At 41.8% G+C, this 24,764-nt stretch overlaps 1 protein-coding gene across 4 annotated transcripts in view; it reads right to left on the bottom strand.

The window, feature by feature from the left end:
• sgcd (sarcoglycan, delta (dystrophin-associated glycoprotein)) overlaps window positions 1–24,764 on the bottom strand; it is a 238,336-nt gene that overhangs the window by 75,041 nt on the left and 138,531 nt on the right. For all 4 annotated transcript variants that reach the window (XR_011311746.1, XM_069716944.1, XM_069716935.1 and 1 more), the window contains 2 exons: window positions 10,258–10,359; window positions 2,259–2,346 (listed from right to left, as the gene is read on the bottom strand). Coding sequence is in view for 3 of the 4 variants with exons in the window: in XM_069716944.1 (XP_069573045.1) it covers window positions 2,259–2,346; window positions 10,258–10,359 (190 nt within the window). In the remaining variant the exon portion in view is untranslated. The remainder of the gene's footprint in view (window positions 1–2,258; window positions 2,347–10,257; window positions 10,360–24,764) is intronic.

Here is a 24,764-nt window from a genome sequence, read left to right as displayed (position 1 = left end):
CCAAACACAGAAAGAGGGGAGACATCAAAGAGGAGCGACCGGAGCCGAGGCCCATTTCTTACTGAATTACTTCAGAATTTGAAAACTTAAAAATGCGTCCAAGTGGTAAATGCTTAACGTGTCCGGCATGACTTGCTGACTTAAGCAAAAATTTAAAAAAAAATAAAAAATAAAATAACTTGGATCTTTACTGAATGAAAGCGAACCCCTTAAACTATATAATAATTTTTGGTTTAAAAATGAGACACGGTTTGTTTAAGTGTAAGAGGAGACAGTCAAAGAGGATTATTATACTTTTACAGTGTTCTAAAAAGAGTGCACTGTTAATGGGCCAGCAGGTGTGATGTTGTCTCGTACTACAGTGCAGTGTGAAAGCGACAGGTTGTAAACTTCGAGGCAGTAATACATCCCGTTTACGGGCACAGGATGGGAATATTTCTTCACACGTCTGTATTTGAATTGAATTGAATATTTTATGTTGAAATACTAAAAACTCTCCTATTCCAGAATACTGTATGTTGTGACCGACTGTTCTGAATCCAACAGGTACCATCAGAGCAGCATTTCAAGTCTGCCGTACAGGTGTTTTTTTTTGTGTGCATGTTTTCCACAATTACTGTAGTTTAAATGACCTCGTCATCATCTTTTAGAATAAACTCTGTTCCTTCTTTTGCCTTTGTCTAAGTTATCCCAGTGTCGCATGGTAATTCATTTTTGTCCTTTGATCTCGATTTCATTTTACAGTAGGCTGACCACAGGTTGTCAGCCTTGGAGGTCACTCTACCAGGACCAGGCTGTATCCATTATTAAAACACAACCTGCAGCCATTATTCAAAGTTTGCCGAGTGCGGCAAATTCAATGAAGAGGCGATTTCATACTACTTTGATTAAAATTGATGTAGCGTTGTTATGCTGTATTTCTGTTTCATCCGATTTGGTAGAGTTGCAGTTGAAAAGTTGTAGAACTGATTCAATACCATCAGTGTCGGTAAATTCTTGTCAAAGGAAGACATATATATATATATATATATATATATATATATATATATCAGGCAGAAGTAATTTGTTTGCTGATTTTTTTTTTTTTCAACCCTACTTATTGTTTTTCAAAATACAATAAATATTGAAGTATTTGTTTCTTATCCATCGAGCCCATGGTTGCTCATTTGGTCTTACAGTTGCGGAGCACCCAACCATTAGTGTAAAAAAAAACAACCAAAAAAACCCACATTTCCCTCAAAGTCTGCGGGAAAAACTTGAGAAAACACTCAGATGCAAGTTCCCAAAACTGTGACTAGTGTCACAACAAACAAGCAAATGTAGACAACTCTCTCCGACTCAAATTGCTTTGTCTCATGCGGCAGCAGAAAACGCTCCGCGCCGAGGGTGACTGATTGACGCGCGCTTAATTGATTCTGCCACTCTCCATCTGGGACGTACATGAACGCCGCTTAGTCATCCACGAGAAAAACATCGGAGCAGACTTTCGTCTCCCTCCTCTGCAGACCCAGAAGGCAAATGTCGGTGCACTTTTTCACGCCAGAGACACTTCCTGTGCATGTTTGCACAAAGTGATTTCCATTCGCCAAAGACTGTCAACTCTATTAGAGTGTGACAGGTGAAGAATGGGGAATTGTGAAGAGAAAAAGTTCAATCACAGAGTCATGTTGGGTTGATTGAGGCCTCTGCTGGAAGACTTAAAGGGAACAAAGGAAACAATTCATGATATATTCATGTATAATGGTGGAAACAATAATGTCTTCTGGCAGTTTATAGCAATGGTTTCTAATCTGAGTCTGTGTTGGAAAAGGTCAACTCTAATAAGTAGCAAAATGACAAATAAGCCATCAAATGCTGCACAGACCTTACTTTTCTCTGACATTTGCTATAAAGGATAGTTTTTAACTAATCTGACGTAATAAAAAAAAACTCTTAAAATGAAACAAAATGTAAATGGCTGAACTATTTAGGAAATAGGAGCAGAAACTAAAACCAAAAAAAACACTGTTGGGAGATACTGAGTTGGAGATTTAATCAAACTTCATGATGTTTTCTTTTTTCCCAGTGACAATAAATATAAAATGTAAAATCTTGCCCGAGTACTCACTTTTTCGTACGCAAACTGTCAGCAGACTAATAACACAAATTTGTGTCATGACTGATGTCAGAATTGATGTTTTTGGTGAAACACCGATCACCTGACGGAAACATCGATAAGCTGAATGAAAGCGGTGCGAGTGTGTCCTGCTGAGTCTTACCTGTTACGAGCTGCGTGAGCAGCTGGTTGTTGCTGTTGACGATATTGACTGACACGTTTCTGGACGACTGCAGGAACAGCGGACGGCCCTGCGGACAGATCAACCACGTTATTCATCTCACTTTGAAGTGCAATAGTTATAAAAGTATTCATGCTTTTTTGAACATAAGCGTGAGCACTGAATGACCAACCCTTTGATTACAGGTTACCGGATATTAACCTTTTTTTTTTTTATAAGGGGACTCAACTGACCTTACCAACCCTTACTGTACCAAGACTATCCCAGCTTTATTTCCTGCCCAAAACTTTAACCCTGACCTTTAATCAAAACACCAGTTTAATTGAACTCTAAGTCTAACCCTAACAAAACTATTGGTAACACTCAGCAAATGTTACAGTCACGTCTAGGGTTGGGAAATCACTTTTATCCTAGTGAAACAGACAAACTTTGAGTGGTTTATGACGGGACTACAAATCTCCGATACGACACGCTCGGATGGTTGCTCACCCAACCATCCAAACAAACTTCTGCATATGACATTGAGATGTCTTTGCAAGTTAGTGAGAATAATCACAAAGGTTCCTCTCCCGGCACTGACTAAACCCCCCAAAACCCACCTAGGTTCTTCAGGTAAGTAACACATGAAACTGAATGTGTAAAAACTGTATTATAAAACAGAAATGATAGAAATGGTAGCATATAAAAAAAAAAACAACCTCCATACGGACATGTTAACAAGGTCAAACTCTCCCCAAACATTGTACGCATTGGCAAGAAATGGCAGTTTACACACACTTATGATCCAGAGTGGATGAATCCTGATGATTTAACCCACTTCTTATTCAATGATACCATCTGCCTGACATTTCTGGTTTCAGATTGAAATGCTTAAATGCATATAAAAATAAAAAAAATTCAAACATCAGAATGCATTTTCAGAATTTGCGCGATCCCTTGGCGTTTCTGCCAACAGCTTCGGCGGCACTTCGTGTTTCACGCTAAAGATAGCATTTAACCCGAATTATCATTGCATGTTGGAATGCTGATATTAGCATTTAGCTCAAAGCTTTCTATAGCCGGGTGGTAGACGTATTCTTTTATGTTTTTGTGTCGCTGTTGCTGCCTCCTGTTTTATTTTGTCCTTTTTGTTTTCTTCTCTGCCCTGACTTGAGGGCAAATGCTCTCATATACTGAAAGTAAAAGCGCGCCGACACAAAGAAAGAAATACAAAGGTGTCCGACCGCTGAGACTTGAGCCTCCTGCTCCGTTTGATAACTCCCATTTCCCAGAGTGCCCTGCATCAATCTGTAATGCTGATCACGTCGGACACTCTGCTCTTTCTGTGCCCGACTAATCTTCATGCCTCAGTCAACTTCTTAATTAGAGATAACGGCCTGACCATTGTGCTGCGCTCGCAGCCGAGGAGGGGATATGCCTTGTGTGTATATTACTGATAACATTATGGCTCTCCCCAAACTTATTGAAGTTCCCACAGTAAATACACCAAATGTATGATATACAAGGAAAAGTTATGACAATCACAAAGCGGCGCGCACTGAATGTAAAACTAACGTGAAGTTGGGAAATAGTCGATGCACAGAAGGTGCTGCGGGGCTGAGAATTACATCGACATTAACGGTGGAGTCTTTTCACCACGTCAGGTGTGATAAATAGTTCTCAGGTATGTGTCAAGTACTCTGACCTTTCAAAATCCTGGAAACACAGAGGTGGCGAGGCAACAAAGTGGGTGTCTTTGTTAATTTTAGTATTAACACTGAACATCAGAGGGATTAAGTACTCTCCATCAGTTAGTTACTATACTCATTTAGTTCGCTTGCAAATTGTCCAAATAAGGAGACAATCCCTAAACTGCCAAGCAGGGCAGTATATCGGTATCACAGCCACCGTGGTATTAAAATTGATGGTTATCACACTGTGCACAAGTGCTTACTCCCAATAAAAAAATTAATAAAAATGCAAACACAGATGCCCGCGGAGAAAACAAAAACTGATTATATCACCATCCGCGGTCCCTGAAAGAGTGATTAAAAACCGCGTGGGATAACTTCGGATGTCTTCAAAATGAACGTGAGGTTGTCGTCGAGGACTTTTATCAGGTTCGCAAAAAATGTGGATGCAGAGTGTCTCTGAGGAGGTTACATGTGTGTGAGTTGAATGTACAGACAGTTCAGGCTCAGCTGTTCCGCACCGCCAGTAAACTGTTAACTTTTTGATCACCATTAAAAGTACCTCTGATGGCACTTCAAACAATGTGGTCGATGATAATAATAATAACAATAATAACAAAATTTCATATGCAGTGATACCGCCGTACCGTGATATTTTCTGAACCTGTATATAAAAATGTTCGTAACTTCCGGCTCTAAAAAATTAGGCCGATGCGGAAGTGGCTTGAACTGCAATACTATCGAGCGCCACTAGAGGTTGGCTCCAAAAAGCCTCCGGCTCCATAGACTCCCATTCAACTTCGCTCATAAAATTGTTTTCTGCATATCATTTGTTAAATTCACTCTTCCAGATTAGTGTTCTGGCTGTCCATTTTGAAATAATCCTGTCATTAATTATAAAATAAGCCTCAAAAAGCCGTGTTTTGGGGAGCGTGTCTGTTTGATTGACAGGCCTGTGGTGCAGTCAGGCTGCAGCTATCGGTGGGCAGGACGTCGTATCGCCGGGTCTCCGATCAGATCGAGTCAGACCCCCTAGCTCGCCCAAATATGGATACATACGCTCACGAACCAACGGGCGACGCCACTGCTGGTTGACACTTGTGAAAAACTCACACCGTCGCAGCCCCACTGTCAAGTCAAACATAAGTGGCAGACCTTTCATCTGCCCCTTTCTAACAGTAATTACAAAAACACTGTCGACATGCTGATGTCATAAACTCCACTGCAGCCTACTGCTCTCGCTGTAAACCAGCGGCTAAATTGTCGTGAGCTTCACAACCCCCTGCCAGCATACATGCCAATATCAATATTTGGCCCCGTTGATGAAAATATGCCGTTTTTCTCCCCAGCTGAAAAATCACCACGACAGAGTAAAACACGAGTGTTTCATAGCAGCCGGCTTATCGCTCCGTCTTCCTGCAGTCTCTCGAAATACCTCAGAGAGGTCACTGCAGGAGTCCTTTAGGGCTGTTTGTGTACAGTACACGTGTTTAGTTTGTTGTTGTGCGGTGCCTCTGATTCAATCTGCCTCCCTCTTCTCGTCGTTACTAATGCAACAGACCATATTACTCCCAGCAGGACGCCTCTCCCAGCAGGACGCATCTTTCAGAGGATTTGGGAGGGGGGGAAAAAAATAAAAAGAGAGAGCGAGAGAGAGAGGAGCTACACGAGGGACGAGGAGGAAGATGTGTGAATCACAGTTGGTTATAGAAATCTTTCTTGAAGCCAAGCCTGCTACGAAAGACTGCAAACATCTTACCGGTTGAATTAAATCTCGGGAAGATGAGCCAAAGGGCCATTTTTCAGGAACAATGCAACAATTCAGAAATTCCACCCGGTTGATTCAGAATAAATCTGTAGCTTCCTGCCTGGGCACACAGGTATTGTAGAAAGCTGTCAAGTCAGCGGTAATGAGCAAGGCTTGCACAGTGGTGGATGCATAATTGATTAATCAATTAAGGTGCTTGTTTATCCTTTAATAAGTAATCTCATGTATCCGGTAAACAAACATTTGCTGCTACTAGATTTTTTTTTTTTAACTGTTAATCAGTTTCAAGACAGGTTCTCGACTGCGTAACTTCATATCTGCATTTTTTTTTAAACTTTTTTTACTTTTATTACCTTGTGTATATGTTTTATACACCTTCATCTAAAAGTTAATAGATATATTTATCCTAAAAGTAAACAGTCATTATTTCCAGCAAGTTCAAATGGATTTTATGTGGCATTATTAAGATAGTTAACAATCAAATGTCAGTGTATGAGGCAAGTAAATAATGCTTTTTTTTTTTTTTAACTTGACTTTTTGGCCACAAGGGGGCAGCAAAAGAAGCTGTCAACAAAGCAGCTATTGTCAGCAAACTGCTCATTTACACACCTAGAAAACACAGCTAAAGATAATATTAGCATTTATTTGAGTTGCTGGCACATCTAAGCACAATACTCAACCCTCTTCACTCACTCTTCTTGGTTTTTACAAATTCCTGTAAGGGAAATATCTGGTTCCTTAGCAGCTAAACGTTCCACTATGTTCACCAGCCAGCCACACAAATATCTGTCAACCATATGCTGCTGGATATTGGAGCACAGAAGTGACTAAACAGGGCTTGTTTTGAGCTGGAAAAACGAGAAAAAGAGTGAACCGGAAAAAAAATAACCCAGTATGTTTAGAAAACCAAAACAACTGAGCTGAAAGACGCTGAAACACTTTGGAGAGGTGAGGTACAGTGTGTGTGGAGTTATCACACCTTTACACATAACTCTTTAGAATTCGGTCAACTCTTATAAGAAAAGAGCAACTTTCGGTGCAACCGTAAGTAGCGATTAAACGTCGTGATATAAAGATCATCCGTGATGCCGTGACGTCGTGTTTGCCGTTTAAAATCTCGTCTCAGTCACGCCAACAAAAACCTGTCGGAATGCAGTGCCGAATGCAAATGAATGCATTTGGGATATTATTATTGTAATCCACAGCTGCGCAGCGGAGAAGCAGGGACTTCATTTCAATTTGAATATTTTACTGTGCCATAATATCCCACAGTGAACACGTTGGGCTTGTTTGAGCCGGTGCTGAACTTGGCCTCCTCCTGCGCGACGCTGCCTGTCAAACCACGCTCGCTGGCTTCCCGTCTCTCTCATGTTCTAATTCAGTCCTTCTCCATCTGTCTCCCCGTTTCTGTCTCTATTACTGCTTCTTCTCCTTCCTCTTCCTCCTCATCTCCATCTCTATCATTGCTCTCGCCTCCCCTCCCCCACGGTCTCCCATCTCCATCGCTCATCCTCCCGCACGGCCTGCGTAAGGTCCAAGACACCGGAGATAACGCAACACAGCTCTCTTTTGCATTATCAAGCCGTCCGTCCGCTACCTGCACACAGCAGATTATTACTGCCAGAATAAAAGAGACAGAGGGAGAGGGCGCCTTTCACTTTATCGGGCCCATCTCTCTATTTCTCTGACACCTCGAGGCTTTGGATATTCCTCCTACGGTTGTTGTAAGGACGAATGCACCTCAGAATGCTAATTCGGAAACTGAAACATACCAGGGGGACCTACAGACAGACTTTGCATTTGGATCAGTAAACACCAAAAGACTTCCTGCAAAAAAAAAAAAAAAAAAAAACTCATGCTGAATTTGTAGCTCTGTGGAGCACGCTGGAGAAAAACATGTTAATAACACGGGCTGGGTTGTTGTATGTGTTTGTTTCCCCGCCAAGACCACCTGGCCTGAGACATTTGCCCTAATGGGGCCGTCATAACGACATGAAATTACATGGCATGACAAGTCTGGTGGTGACATGGCTCATCTTGTCCTCGTAGAACATCGATTGCATTATTACGTCGCAAGACTTGTTCTTGTCTTCTGACGACACGATGTGACACTACGCCATGCATCTTAGCACATCGTGAAATGAGAATATATGCAGTGAAATGACACGTACCAACGGTAAGACATGCTGCTTTGTGTCATTTCCCTTCCTGTGATTTTCATATCTTGCAATGACACGACAGGTCAAGTTCCACTGACTCTCAAAAATACATATATGTTTTAAGTGCCCTGTGTAGGACCAGAATGTCCTCACAGCTAAACAGCAGAATAGGTCATTTGAGCGTGTTACGTACACAAGGTGACTTATGTTATGCATGTGTAGTACGTTACATTGCGTATGTGTCACATGTTAAATACATATTCAATTAAAATAAGTCAATGTAAACATTTGGTTTTACAAGCGACAAACAGGGTTGGTGCTAGATTGGAACAGCGGGAGGGACGCTTTGTTTGTAATTGGCTTTTACGTTCTGGCTTCTGTAGAAAGGTATTAGAGTTACAGTAGTATACACTTCAACCAATCACATCAGTGTACAGTTTAGAGCAGCTGATTCAATCTAGTACCAACCAACAAACAACGGTCACCTGGGTGAAAGTCCTTTGATTGATCAATCCAACCAATCTCAATCTACCTTCCTTTTTGGATTTTTTTTTTTTCCACTCTTTCTATTTCATCACCTGAGCTTCTCTATTACTTGCATCATAATTCCTGTGACCACTAGAGGCTGCTATAAATATAGGTCATTCTAACACCCCCGAATAATCGACCACTGTTGCAGTTGCTGTGACGGTGGACTCAATGGGAATGTAGTTGTCATCACAATATTTGATGTCCTGTCTTGTTATAATGTGACGTAGAATAAATCTGTAGCTGATTGATTATGAACAAAGACGTGCATCTAACATAGGCAGGGTTTTTCAAAAGACCCTGGTTGTTGTATATTTCTGCCTCACGGTCCCAGTCTTTGGGGAATGACAAAGAATGGGATACCAAACAAATAGCTGGAATGAGCTTCATTGGCTGGGTATTCGGGGCCTGGCGATTGAGGCAAAGACTGGTACATCAGGGCCAAACTCGGACTACAAGCATTGCTCCCTGTGGAGTTTTTTTGTGTGGACACATCAGACTTAGAGGAGATTCAATGCCAGACCCAGAGAACACCAGAAAGGGCTGCATATCCTGCCTGACCCGAGAATGCGCCAGGATCCCCCAGGAGGAGTGGTTGGAGAACAGTACATTTGGACTACTTGGCTTAGCCTGCTAACACTGTAACCTGCCCAAAATATATATGGAAATAAAAAGATGGATGGTTTCCAGCTGCCCTTGTGAGAACATGTACAGTCGTGTTTCCTTCAAAAGGATCTCTGTAAGGGGTGGTTTTAGAAATCGTCGACAAGCGGAATTTTAGATTTGTTCGAGCAAAATTTTTACACTTTGAGATCAATAGTTGTAAATGCAGTTAAGGTGGTAACACTTGTGCCAGTTTGACTCTCAATGGGTTTTTCTCACATGCTTTTTCCTCTGTGTGATGCCTCAGCACTCTAATTCACACCATCGCACTTACAATCATTAGACACTTCACACCACTGCACTCCCTCACACCATATTGCCGGTAGACCAGTGTTGCGCAACTCAGTATACGTTTTGCTGTCGTAGCTAAAATTATGAAACAAATAACATTATTGGCTAGAAAGTAATTTACTCTTAAAATGAGGTAACAGGCAGTCTCGCATTAATTTGGGAAATGTTATATGCGAGTGCGATGTGACACTAACTGCTGATGTAAAGACGATTGTTTGAGGACTACAGTAGCTTCAATTGTGAGGTAGGTGACATTGTACATGTGCAGCTCACGTGTAGAAAGGGCATGTTGTTTTTTTCTCAAAGGTCCATCCAAGCATCCATCTTTGGCCACTTATCCAATGTTGGATTGCGATGGCAGCAGAATGAGCTAGTTGGTCCAGAAAATCTTACATTACAAACATTAGGCTGTCTACCTTTTGAACAATCTGACGTTAAATTCGAATGTGTGTTTATCTAAAGCCTCATTTGACATTTAACTATTTCCGTCAATCGAATGTCTCTCTCAAGTCCTAAAGAATAGGGCGCATTGACAATGGACAATTTTACATACAGTGTACTTTCCAATCACAACAACTAAGTAAAGGACACTTGAGCATCTGTGCTCTAATCACAGGCATTGTTTGGAAGGAGTTTTGTCTTTCAATCATCGTTGACTTTCACTTTAATGTACCTTATGGCCATATTCGCACATGCCAAGACACAATACGGGAAATTACTCAAATTGTTCAATCTCAACGGTTTGGTTATGGTCTTGTTATCTCATTTTCACTGCAATGGCAGGCAGCTCCCTGATACCGTAATTTTAATGTCATCAACGTTGCTTCCATCTCTGAAAGGGATTAAAGCGTGAACAGCTGTGTATGTGGCATGTAAAGTATGTCTTTGTGTGAGTTACTTACTGGTTTGGACTGGATTTCTTTGGCATAGAGGGGCTGGAGGAACTCGGAGTCCCCCTCCAGTTTCAGGCCCTTCTCCGTTATTCTGAGGTTGCCCATGCCATCCTGTGAAGACAATGACACAGTAAGTTTTAGTTCATAGTCTGTCCTATATTATACCTTCCTATATATCCATCTGCATCCATATTCTGTTGATTCAAAATCTCTGATGTGAGCTTACATACAGTCACGTTGTTAATGCCGTTATGGGAACAACAACGTACTATGTTGGCATCTTTCTACACTGGGTCAAAACATGAGTCACGACAGTTACCTTACTACTTGTGTATTCAACAAACCACACTTTGCACCAACTGATCAAATTCATCACAAATGTTAAATATTTGGGATAAAATATTTTAAGCTCAGAGAATGTTTTTACCAGGACTTTTTTTTTTATCGCATGCCTTCTAACTGAATAAAACCTGCATATAAGCAGGAATGTTAAATCATATTTATTGTTTCCAAGATCAATTATGCATTTCCATGCATTCTAAAAGTGATTCATGATATTTATCTGCTTTTCATGTTAGTGTGCTGGCTGCTATAGATCCAAATAGTTACATGATAATAAATAAAGGCATTAAAAGAGGGGAATAAGGCAAATAACTGGATCAGGTAAAGTACTGAAAACAGTTTTTAAATTCAAAATAAATAAATGAGGATAGAAATCAAATTTGTATTTATGTTTTCAAATGTTTTTCTACAAACATCAAGGATGAGCCAGTTCAGTGCTTCTGTTCAAACCGACACTCTTCACAGTGTCGTCTTCGTGTATTTCCTGCCAATACAGTGCAGAATATTGAACATGAATTGCAGTGTGTCCAACACCTGCCATTTTATTTCTGACACCTGCAGTTTGATAACAACCACCTGCGATATATGGCAAGATGGCTGTGTGGGGAAAAATTAAACTTAATATCATACACATGCCTGACGGTTTCAGGAAAGACAGATTTCCAGATACAAACCCTGAACACTGTACACAGACCATATTAGACACATTAAACGATCTCTCTCGTTGAGCAGCTGCCTTAATCTCCTCTAATCTATTTTAATGCAGTGATATTGGTCGATACTTGACTTCAGCATTAGCATTTTAAACTAAGCCAAAGGCAAACATGGGGTGCATCGTCCATACATACATATACAAGGTGCGATTGAAAAGTCCAGAGACTGTTCCAGTTGCGTACAAACGGAGTGCAGCACAGCAATGTAAATGGAGCTGGTGGAAGCAATAACCTTCCTGAGTAAGTATTCCAGGTTGCATTGCTTGACTAACTTCAGTACCTGAGTTACACGTGTTTTTGTGACCACTGGGATGTGAAAAGTTTTGATTTCATCACGGAGATGACGCAAAAAGAAGCCACGTACACTTTTATTTTTTACGTTTTCTGTAACAAAAGGAAGTTGCAGGAAGCCAAATCCAGTGAGGAGGGGGGTGGGGAGCTATGATTGTCTTCACGTGCATTTTCATCATGCTGTCATGTTAGAGAACCCAAGTACCATTGCACCACAGTTCAAGTCGTTTGCACCTTATTTTTTGGGGTCCACAATCCCTCTGGTTGTGCTTCTGAAACATAAGTATTGTTGTACTACACGAGTTCAGTGAATCACAGCAGCCAAAGCAAACGGACCGGAAAGCCAAGAAGTGGGTGGCTGAGAACTATTTCCGTTTCACCACAGCAGGATAATGTAATTTGTGTTCTGTTTTATTGTTTCAATTTCAACCTCCTGGACTTCCTTGCTTGATTCTCAAAGGTAAAAATTGACATATTTATAACCTTGACCAAGTATCTTGATTAGCCTAGGTTTAAATGGCTTCTTTCAGTGATTTAAAATTAACGCGTCAATATTTTGTTCTTCCTCTTGTTTACTTTTTCAAAAAGGGGCCCAACGGGTAATTTTAGTGTCTCTCTCTGGAAGCTGAGCTCATTTAACTACAGCAACACACCAAATGCATACGAAGCTAAATTTGGTTAAGTATAGAGAGTTATTTTAAGGCAGCAGCAGGCATGGCATGTTATCTTAAATTAGCACAACTGCAACTCAGAGGCTAGACAGTGTGTTTGTTACAAGTCAGTCCCCTGATTCAAATTCAGGGTATCCGGAAGTCTTTGCCCATTTTCGCCAAAGTTTCTCTATGTACAGGGGAATGCAGTGCAGCAACTTGCCAGTCAGTCAAAGGTATTGCAGCAGTGTTACAGATGCTCCCATCGTCTCAGTCTGTGTACCAGAACACAACAGACCAAAGGATATTAACCGGCAATGATAAGAGGAGATTCGGTGAGAGGAGACTGGCTCAGGGGTTGCTTTGATTCAAACACAACTACCAAGCCTGACCTTTCACTTTCCTTCCAGTCATTATATATATATTATATGAGATCACCCGCTGGATTGTCTAAAAGATAAGAGGCGTCGATATGACAGTTGAAAAGGAAAGAGAGAGAGAGAGAGAGAGAGAGAGACAGAAGCCAGCTATCTGCCCATGTGCTCTTCTCCCGCAAAGATATTTTTTGTTTTCTGCTCTCTTTTGATCCCTTAGGTTCTGACGAGCAAATGGAGATCAGGACCCCTTGAAATCCCAAAGTAACTGAGGACGGTTTGCAAGCCTCCTCCATGTAACCCCCCTCCCCCCTGCTGTGTAAAACATATTAAAATTCTGACAATGTTGTGGCAACGAGGGGGTGAGCGCTGGACGTGTTGTGATAGTGAATTATCCCCAATTGGAAACCAGCAGGCCTTTCGGAGGCCCACAGACATTATTTAAACGCAATTTCCGAAACTTTGATGATGGAAATTGAATGTAAGAAATGAGACATATAGTTCCCCTACTTTAAATTTCTCAGCAGAGTGATTTTTTAAATACGGGTTCTCAGACAGAGATTGGTTTCTATCGGAGGTACCCACAGATTCATGTGGTCCCTCTTCACTGAATTGTACGGCATACACTGAGTGATTTCTCCCGCCGGCTACTTCAAATCTATAATCGCTGAGGATGCATAATAGCGGAAAAGTAATGTTGTGCTTCAGTCCATATCTCCGCCTCTCCATTTCACACTTTCTTTCTCTGTGGAGATAATGTAGAAAAATGGATTTCCGGAAGCTCAGTTCATGTAAGATACTTGAAATATGGTCCTGAATTGATAACATCTTATAATGAAATAACTGACAGCAGTATCATAATAGAATAATAACACTCCATTAAAGGAGTTTTTTTCACTTGTAAGAGTGTTCTCCGAACAGCCACAATGCATGCCGTTGTCGAGGTTCAGGTAACTATAAATGCACAATAGCTTGATGAGAAAAAGAAAGTCCTCAGGACAGAAGCTGCCCACCAGGATTTGTCCTGGTGTTCCCGAATGCCAGTTTTCTACTGTGGAGCATTTGGTCACAGAAGAGAACCAGAACTTGTAAAAAATTGGCACAATTGCAAATATATCCAGAAATATGTAGCGGTTGCCCCACAAGCCTTGCACATCAAAGAAGAGTGGACAATGTAGCTTGGCAGAGGTCGGCGCTGTCTAAGTTCCTTTCTAGTTTTGACCGTTTCAGGGCCACAGAGAAAAGAACTAAACATCCCAATCTGTTCTTGGCTGTATTTCTGTTCTGGCAGACTCGTAAGGTTCCAATTCAAAAATCACGTCCAGTCAAGTGTGGTCCAAAATATCCAAAAGTGTCTTTAGTACCAGTGCTTCATATGAATCCATGCTGACTGGGTGAGACATATGGTCATCTTGGCAGCTCACTGTGTCTAATTTCCATAGTGTTTTGATTTGACATAATTCTGACTGGAAGACTAAATTTAGGGTAGAAATACACCATGATTCTTCATCTCCCTGAAAAAGTGCGGTCACACTTGGCTCAAAAAACCCTACAAAAAAAGTAAATGCGAACAGTGTATAGCTGTACTGTTTGCAGTTTCTTTTTCTCTTTTATTCTCTGCAGTGAGCAGTGCACTGCAGCCAGCACAGTGAGGCGAGCAGTCATGAATAATTCAGGACGGCTCTGACCAGGACAGAGGCCTTTGAACACCCAGGTGTCCCTCCTTGCCTCTCTTCTGTCCTCTCCTCTGCTGTCCCCTTCTCCACTTCCTCCTCTCCTGTTTTCTTTCCTTCACTTAATCATTTCCATCTTCTCAAAATCCTCACCCTTGTTGAGTCTCCATGCTGATTTTTTTTTTTTTTACCCTCACTCGATTTTGCCACCTGAAAAGCATTAACACTTTTTCCTCGATCACTCTCATTCGTTCTCGTCGCCTACGTCCCTCCTCGTCTGTCACTTCAGTTCAACCTGAAGGTGTCTCAAGTCAAGTGGTATAAAATTTCAAATAACTTGCTGTTAGACTAAAATGACAAATAGATGATGACATGATTCAGATGGCAGCCATCACCGTCACAACAGTTCAATAATACGCTTCAGTCACTATGACAAACACAACACAAGTGGCAGGTCTATTGATGTTTGTCCTTCAATCGAATAACTTACTGTGTGTCAACAACTATTGACTATTGATTTCCATTTGATTAAAACAAACAGAACACTAACGGGTTTCAGAGTTAATTTTATTGGATGCTACGACATTTTTACGCATTGACTCATCTTTTATTATCTATGCACAACATGCTGTTCCCAGGGATTAGTTGTTCTGGCTACAACAACCCATTGAGGGGAAGTTTCAAACAGACTATGTCATGAAATCAAGAAGCTTTACACCTTTTCAAGTCTAATAGACAGAATTTGTTGAGCACATTGACACTCCTCAGAAGATGAATATCCAATAAACATCTCTCGGTCACCACTCTCAGGACAAAATGTTAGCTTTCCATATAACATACTGTAATTGTGTCAGCCAGTTCGTGCTCCATATGCATGCCAACCGTTGATCTATTTACCAATCTCTTAATTTTCCCTACAACAGACCTGAAACAGCAGACAGAACAACATCCTGTACGGTCATCGCCAACACCAGGAGCTTCAAAGGTTCAAAACCATTTCTCAATGCCTAAAACTATGTGATGACAATGGTCTGCCACTTCAATAAACTCATTTTTGACTGGCACATCATCCAAATCTGATTAAAATCAGCATTTACGTGGTATGAAATGTATGTATGTATATGGTAATGGAAAGATTTGACCGGCCCTCTACAACCGATCGAAATTTCACTCAGTTTGGAGCCATTTTTTCGAACTGAGGTGTTTATGGAGCATTTTTTTTATTCCGTTTGAACTTTCCAAACATTGCCAATGGGAATATTAGGCTCCACCAGTAAACGTGGCTAATAATGCCAACCGAGACTTCATTCCAACCCGTAAACATGAAGCCCTTATTGTTGCTCCCCACTTTCTACTGTTGACGTCTGCGGTGAGCTCACGCACCTTCCTATGAGTCGAGAGCATGAGTATTTCTTGTGTGTATCTAGCTATACGTCTGCATTATGTGCTTTGGGTCCTCTGTAGGTTTTCCATTTCCTGTGAGGCAGGAACATGTGCAGACTGTGAATACACGTTTCCCCCACGCTGGGGCAATAAAGACCATCCATCTGTCTGTCCGCCTCAGAATCTATTCCCTCTCCAGCCCTATACGACTTAACGCGGCAGCACGTGCAGAGTGACAGTTTGCAGCCCGGACAGATTGCCTTTCATCAGTATTCATGCCTTTGAGTGGGATCGTGTTTACAGCATTCAAGATAAGAATTTATGTCAACGGCCGGCTGATGCAGCATTTGCAGTTTTGTGAGTGGACATTTCTCGGAAGATAACGACGTCTCCACGTAGAAAGTTATCCGTTCAGCGTGATGGAATATATTCTGCGTCAAACAATCCATCTTCCTGGGACGCACGGTGGCTGATGCCGTGTGTACGTAAACACAAGACAAAGCTTGTTCGTATGCCAGAAGTCTATTTCCACGCGCATCGCCACTTTGACTGGGTGTACGATTCGGAGCGCCGTCGACAACATCGTTGACCTACGCCCAATATGTGATTGCTGTTCATCTCCTGCAGACATGGAGTCAGAAAATAAAACACAGGGAACACGAACTCACTGACCCTTCAAGAAAAAGGACCACTCGAGATTTCCTAATTAGCCACATGACATGAACAGCAGGGAGATCACGTACTTCGATCCAACGTGGCAGCACTTCCTGTTGCTTGAATTGTCAATGACCGCTGAAGGCTCTAAGAGGTGTTTCATTTGGTCTGGAGTCTTTTTTTTTTTTTTGTTTTCTCCTCTTGCTTGTCTGATGTTGTGAGAGATTTGGACACAATTCATCACACATATACCCCAGTTCCCCCTTGTCCGAAACTCTCTCCACCTTAATCTTTTCCTTCCTCCTCTCTCTCTGTTTCCCTTTTTGTTTTGTTTTCTCTCCCTCCACATTTGCTGCATTAAGGACTAAATTGATCTATACTCAAGCCAGCATCGCCTCCACTGTCACCACCCTTTAAGCTTGATCGTGCTTGCGTGTGTTTACCTACTTCTCTGTGTGCTGATCGTGTATACGCAGCCTGTGTGGGTGTCATATGTGCGTTTACTCGGTTTCCTTGGCTGTTTGTTGGTGTGCGAGCGCAGGAGACAAACGTCTGTCTTGTAAATAACATTTGTGACTTTGGTTCCCTCCTTTATTCTCCAGATTTATTTGGCCCAGCTGTGCGCTACAGCAGAGAAACAGGGGAGGGGGGGGAGGGGGATCTTCTTATCGGTATCCATTCCCATTTCTTTATCCTACTATTTCTCTCTGCCTGTCACACCCCTCCATCATCCTCAGAGAGCCGGGAGTCGCCCTTGTCAATAATGTAGAGCTCTCGGCCTATTATTGAGCGTCTGCATCGATATACATCAAGCCACCACCCGAGGCTAAAGCAAATATAGACGTCTCTGGGGAAAATATTACAAGGAGTCTGACTCTTTGCATACCACACACCGAATCCCACTTCTCATATTGGTTCAATGTAAAATGTACGTTTGAAAATCTCCCAGACCCTGCGAGTTATTCTGGGATCCAATGTTAAGTATTTGGACAGTTACCTGCAAGAAGAAGAGTACATTGCCAAAGGCAGTGTTAAAGTGGGAGGATGTTTTTCTGCCTTCCTATTTTTATCATAGCTTGTGGAGAAGCTCATAAATAAACACAATTAGGAGGCACAAAATACATAAGAGACTAAAGAGGGGGGGGGAAATAATCTTCAGTCGTTTCAACTTAAATTCTTAATGAAGAACGACGCAGCGCATCCTGCGATGGTTTGCAGCTGATACGATTCCATACTGAGAACACAATAATTAGAAACTGTTGATATAAACGTATTAGTCTACGACTCTTTGATGTCTTCAGAGAGGCTGAAACCTCCGTAAGACAAACCGAACCCTCCAAAAAGAGATGACCTCACCTTCAAATTCTCAAATTGATCACCTTTCATTTGCTCACAAAAGGCCAACAAACTGACAGGTTGTGCTGTTATGTTCCCTTTAAAAATAGGATAACCATTTGAATTTGATCAACAGTGCAACACATTAGATCTTTAATTTATCTCTCCTTCGATGAGCATCATGCATAAACCTAATGGTGGAATTTCTGCCTCATTATGTAGATCCTACAGTTGATTTCATGTGTTAAGTTCACATTGGAAATGCACGAGTGACTGATGATCACTGTTTTGTTTTTGTCTGGATGTTGTTTGCTCAAATTGCACAGGATCAATGAGGTAAAATTTTCCTGATTTACTTCCACACGAATTAGTGATCATGTTCAACTTCTACACCTCCCATGTGGACACACCCGATTCTGACCCTTTGTGTAATGAGGTTGAAATGTAAGGGAGTGCAGGGTCCAGGTGGTGAATGGGTTGGTAGAGTCACTGATATTGACCTCGCATCTCTTCACACATCTGCAGCTGTTATCAGACTATTGAATAGGAGCTTATAATCACCCGTATGTTAAATCTATAAGGGCTCTTAGGGGTCCAATGATTTCACTGGGCCAACTGCACCTGCTAATAAAACGCTACATTAATTGCAACTTCTAGTGGTTGCGGTGATTGCCGTAGAAAAGCAAAAATTTAAGTCAGGTGAAATTTTCGTACTGTTTTTAAAAGCGTCACGTACGTATGTAACTTACACAACTTACATGAGCTACTTACAAAAGCTACTTACTTATTGTAACCCTAACCATAATATTTTCGTAGACCTAACTGCGACAACATTAACCACGTGTTTATTATTGTTACCGTGACAGCAAAGGTCTGGAACGCCCGTCGTTGGTATTATCCAACGTTTAGTCGGCCACGATCAGAAATATATGTTCTCTTAACTTTCTCCACGTTGGTGTTTCAAAAGATTTGCTGACCCAGAATTGACTGAGATTGCAAAGATACACCGGTTGAGTCCTACCTTTTCAGGGAAATTCAGGCTGCATTTCTGGCTGCATTTGAAGGAGCCTTTGAAATAGGACTTCAGACAATTTAGCCCCTGAACAGGGACACAGCAAGAGACAAAACAAAACCCTCTCATGAATTTGTTTCGCCCTGCAGTAAAAATAGTAAAATTCCACAAAATCTGAACTCCAGGTTTAGCTTTTCCACCACAAGACGATGAAACTCGCCCTTACACAGGCTGCTCTTTACCAAAAATCCTGCCATCTCTTTTGTTGGGGGGATTCAGTCGGAACTTCCATGGCAGGAAGTCAGATACCATGACAACAGTACAATCAGAAAACAGGAATTGTAAATAATGTAGGACTGCGGATTACCCAATTTAAATTACTGCCTGTGCAAATCTTATCCTTCAGGCAGGTTAAACATTATAACTCCTTTCAGCACGTCAGCAAATAATGACAAGTGGTTCCAAGGTAAAACCGGAGCTGCGTGTTTGCCACAGGTAAACATGCGAGGGCGGAGAAGCAGTTCTCATTTATTCTCTCATTTACCGGAAAAACCTGCGTTTGTATTTGAAATGCTAATAATCACACAAGATAGCGCTCTGGCCACCGGTGAACCCGTTGCCAAAAAAAAAAAAAAAAGCACTCGGAGAGTAAAATGAGGCACCATCGAACAGCAACAATGCGTCTCCCGCAATCCATTCCCTTCTCCAATCCTGCATCACTGAGTGCTCTTTCAATCAGCCCTCCGCTGGCCCTGCGTGGCTGCCAGGAGCCAACATGGCCAAACTCCAAACTAATACATTTTTCAATTGATTTGTTCGATAACAACAACAGCAAAAAGTTTCTCCCCACTCTGTCCTACAGTTGGAACGAAGCGCTTCCTGGAAGCAGCAACTCTTGGAAGGCCGCACTGTTTTCCCCTTCGTTCCACAGGTGATAGCCGCAACGTCATGTAGCAACACCCCGTGATGGCTATCAGTGGAATTGGCTTTGAGATTGCTCTCCCCGGTGGAACCCCACTCCCCCCCCCCCACCCCACCCGCCCCCATCTTCCTCCTGATTGAGGCCCTCGACGCAGCACCACATCATCCATCAATGGGATGGAAGAGTAGACGAGGGTGGAGGGGGGTGGGTGGGGGGGGAGTGAGAATCCAAGAATGAAAGATGAAAGAAAGTGGGGCGGGGGGGGCTGATAAAGTCAGCGAGCGATAAGATCGGGTAAAACAGATAGATAAACACAGAGAGCAAGATAAGGGTAAAGAGAAAATGAGAGTGAATTTGAGAAGGAGAGGCGATGTGTTGGAGCGCAAATGAGGCGAAACATGCCAACTGAGAGAGGAGAAAAAAAGAAGAGAGGAGGAGGAGGAGGAGGAGGGAGATTCAGATGAAAACCTTCGAGGATGGGGAGGAAAAATAGCAGTGAGAGAATGCTCATGTCCACACTAATGTGGATGAGTTTGAAAAGAGCCATCTTTTTCCTCCTTGTTTGGGTATTACATTCACTTTAAGTCACCACTTTCAAAACTTAAGCTGTTTGAAAAAGCTCTCGGAGGTCTAATTTTGAAAAGACCGGCCTCGAACTGCAGTGTGGAAGGAGAGAACAAAGCCTTTAAATTACTTTTGTTTAGTAGCCATTCTGCGTGTGTTACAAAACAAAAGAGAGACATTACTTTTTCATAATAAAAGCACACTACTGTAGAAATGAAGAAACTGGCTACATTGCGGGTGAAAAAAACTTAATGTCTGCAAAGATACAGCGAACAGAACTTCAGCATTGCTTGGCAGTGAAGCTAATTTAAAACTCTGACTGGAGAGTGCCACTAAATATAGTAAGAGTCCCTTTTCTCACATTAACCAGCCAACAATCTTCAGCTCACAAACAATGTGAAAGCCACGTCTATTTTGACCTGCTGATTAGTTCAATTAAAAGCCAGTTGGGCTAAACAACAAGAACTAAAATAGGAACATGTCGCAGTGTCGTCAGTCTTTTCAGAGACTCCATCTCTGCTTTCTGTGCCCGCGGCTGTCACATGTCAGTGTCACAGGCCGATAGATTTACTATTAACTTCATCTTCATCTGGGATTGATGGCGGGGCCCCTCGGAGGCCAATGGCAGCGTACTATCAAGGTCTTCGCACTGGCAGTGATTGACGTGTGAATACACAAGCCTGCGGGCCCAATGTGCTAGATAAGAGACGCAGTGAGGAGCGTGGATCGTACACAAGATGCAGCGCGGCCACTGAATTTACAAAGACACAGACGTGCAAAGGTTGTATTAGTCTCAGCACACAGTTAGGGCTTTGAAAATGACTGCAAATGGGAGCAGTTAACCTTACATAACCTGACATTGTGCCGTTACCCCAGAACAGGATAATAATTATTGACACGAGCAGTCTATGAATGTGGGAATGACACCATCCGGCTTATAAAAGGTGTTTTACTGGGGTTTTTTTTGTCACTATGAAATGTCTTCTGTGAAAAAACGTGTTGTAAAATTTCAATCTGCTTCCAGTATCAATCACCTTGTGAATCAATCTGTAGAATGCTTAACTTTTTAATGAAACTAATTTCAATAAAAGTTCTCGAAACTAAATGTTTGTCACAAGTATGTTTCAGAGAATTTGGAGGCGTATATGTACTGATGTGTTCAGGAAAAAAAAACGTTGGCATTTCTCAACCTGGACCATATTTTCCCATCATCCCCACCAAGTGTCTATTGGGGACAAGTTTTGAAATTGGTCCAGTACTGAGAGAGCACTTCAACTAGCAGATGCTAAACAGGATGTAGTTTAATCCTCTGGGGAAATTTGGCACCATCACTGAATGTCCCCTAAACCTGCTTGGTTTTGGCACTGACAGGCACAGATTCTTAATATAGATGTCTGACAACCCAAGAATCACTAACCTGAAACAAATCTTGGTTTGAAATCTTGAAAGACGTGTATTGTTGTGGGAAGACAATGGTGGTTGTATATAGGAGTGCCAGAAAGAGTTTGTTGTGTTGCAGTGTAGAAAGCATTACTTAATGTTCTCAAAATGAAAAGAAAATGGCTTGTTTTTGCCTTTTGAAATAGTGCCAACAAAATGTCCTGCAGCACATTTTGCCGGCACTGTGCAGCTTCCGTAGACTTTGATAGTTTGATAGGGATGCACCGAGGTTACGGCTAGTTGTACTATAAATGCATGCTAACACTTCTTTCCATAAGCTGTTGCATGTATACCATCAAGTCTGCAGTCGCCATTTTCACCAGCCTTTCATTACTGCCAGCCAAAGAAAAGTGCTTTTTCCCTCCAAAAAAAAAGCTGTTCCAAGAGTGGAGAGAACTGCTGCAGAGCGGCGGTGATGCTATTAGCTAAAGTTTCTGTGTTCAGTGAGACTTTTGTTTCTGGTTTGGGATTCTTTCCATAATGATTTTAGACATTTATATTGAGAATCGAAGCCTGCCAGTGGCAAACACAAGCACTTTTAGTGGATATACCTTGACGGGCACAATTACCCAAAAGTATTACATTGCAGCCAGTTTTGCGGCCGAAACATTTTTTATTCAATACTGGACCGTTATTGTTCCCATTTGTTTCTTAGTCTGAAAGTGATGGGAAAATAGGGTCCAAGTCCAAAAGTACTGAAAGTTCTCTTTAATGTATTTTGAGTTGATTGTTGGCTTTCGGGCTTAAAAAACAAAACAGTATTATAACAAAAGACAAAAAACTAATTTTATACGTCAAAAAACCTTTTGTTCATTGTTTCTGATCGTATATTTTTATATGCAACGCTTTACAACCAAGTGAAGACCAGCGCAACGTCCTCATTTTCACACACTTTTCACCTTCAAACATTGTGGGGACATTGTGCCCCCCTCCCCCCGCCCCCCGTAGAGGTAAAAGTGCCCAACACACAGGCACTGCTAATACACTGTTATGAATAAATTGTGACTAGTCAAAGTGGTGCAATTATCTCCTGATTATTAAGTCATTAGTGTGGGCTAATTAGAAGTGGTTATTGTTTTTATGGTTCTTGGAGCAGCTTTGTGTCGGAGTTTCATCAGGGACGGAGGCAAGGTTCGGTCACTGTCACAGCCGCGTCTGCCCACAGCAGCATTTAGATTAGAGTGTGTGAGAAGATGCAGTCGTGTGCTGCTGCTAAACCTCAGATACGACCGCATTCAAATCCTTTAATCCTTTTGCTTATTGTCAAACCAAAACAAACAATTGATAAAGACATAATGGAAAGTCAACGTGCTGCACTCTAATTTGTGCTTTACACTTGAAAAACAAATATGAAAGGCTTAAATTACTGTGGTTAAGAGTGGAGCCCTTAATACGTTTGAAATATACCAACGTTTTATGTTTTCAGCTGTTTGCCTGCTGAAATTCAAAATAATCAGGAGATGTAAACATGACAATGCTCTACTTTAAGTGAAAACTGGTAAGTGTCTCTTTCGTTTTGGTCATTGCACCTAATTCAGATCATTTCAAAATCATCAGCATAACATTTCCAGAAAACTGCCTGCAGAGATGATACTATCTTTTCAAAATTGCATTATTTTCTCAAAACGATGAAGGAAGACAACTTTTCCTTTGGAAGGGTTATCGTAGAACCTGCAAACTCCCATATCTTGTATGAAAATAAACATTTGAATGGTTTTCCTGCATTTAGCACAGGCATCCGTTTATTTGAAAATGGTGAAAACAAGCACCTTGATCGTTTTAATATTAGTGCCGTTGTCAGTGTAATAAACTATGCCCACTTCAGATGAATCCGTTAAGGCGGAAACAAATCTACGGCCCCCCCTTGGAAGTCCCCTCAGACAAAGCACAAAGTGCCACAGCAGCACCAACACAGCTCTCCCTTTGATCTACGTCTCCTCCCTACTACTTTCTCCTTTTCTTTCTTCGGAGGAGGCAGTATAAATGAGGTCTCTGTGCTGTGGCTGAAGCTCCAGACACCATCGAAGAGAGTCCTCAATAAAAACCCTGCCCTCCTCTGCGCCATACAGAAATTTATGATGCACAAACTTTCATTGAATCTCAGGGTTGCCCAGATTGAATGGCCTCGTCTTCGAGGCACGAGTGCCATCAAAGCCACATCAACGCCCAGACGGTCTCCGCACTCTCAATAAGACGTCGGGGGGGGGACAGACAAAGACAGAAACAAGAGGAGCTCGCTGACATTTTAGTTTTGGGTTTATACTGACTCAGAAGATACAAAACTCCAACTTGTTAACTTGAAGAACTCCACATAAAGAGGCCAAACTCTCCAAGGTATCTTTTTAGCCATTAAAGGGCTTAAAGTCGTATAAATTCTTATTCTACACGTGCAATGAGACTGTTAGTGAAGATTATAGAGTATATTTACACGTCTTCTGAGGGTGTTGACCTGAAGCAGGATGAATAACTGTTGCAGAGGTTACAAGATAACCGCACACAGGATCTCTCTCTTGAAGCAGCAAGTTTCAGATCCAGTCTATTAGGGTCCGTCATCAACAGTTCACAGGTGACACAAAAAAAATCGACCACTGATGAAGAAACACCTTGAGAATTGTCACGATGGACAACTTTCTTTACACTGCTCTGAGAAATAAACTGTACAGGAAGTTGTCATGACAGGAAGGACTGGCAACCCAGTATCATGGCAAAGCGTGAAATAGACACGCCAGTCCACTATGCTTTGGGCTGTCTAGGAGTGAAAGTTACACGTTTTCTAAGCGTGAAAGTTACACGCACGTACATTTCTGTGTAGCCGTGAACCATCTGTTTTTGCAAAAAGTTTTATTTTCCTGTAAATCACACGGCTCTAAGCATGCAGTAGGTTTCATTTTTGTCCACGACCAAAAAAAACATGTAACTTGTGCAAAATGTGTACCTTTCACGCCTAGACAGGCCAAAGCGTGGCTATGTCACGTTTTGCTGTAGTGGACGGGCAGGTTGCAACTGAACAGTAACAGCAGGCAGATGCACGGGAGGCTAACACAGCAACAGTAAGATGAGCAATTGAAAAAGAAGAATAACTCGATCAATTAACTTCAAACAAAATGCACGAAACAGAAAACATCTTCCTATCTTTAAAAGATCAAACTCTTTATTTGTCTTC

Source organism: Brachyistius frenatus, unplaced genomic scaffold (genome assembly GCF_029030835.1).
Source record: "Brachyistius frenatus isolate BFR_SWC_R1_liver_20210118 unplaced genomic scaffold, ASM2903083v1 Contig_5, whole genome shotgun sequence".
Lineage (NCBI taxonomy): Eukaryota > Metazoa > Chordata > Actinopteri > Embiotocidae > Brachyistius > Brachyistius frenatus.
This window is presented reverse-complemented; position numbering and strand designations above follow the sequence as displayed.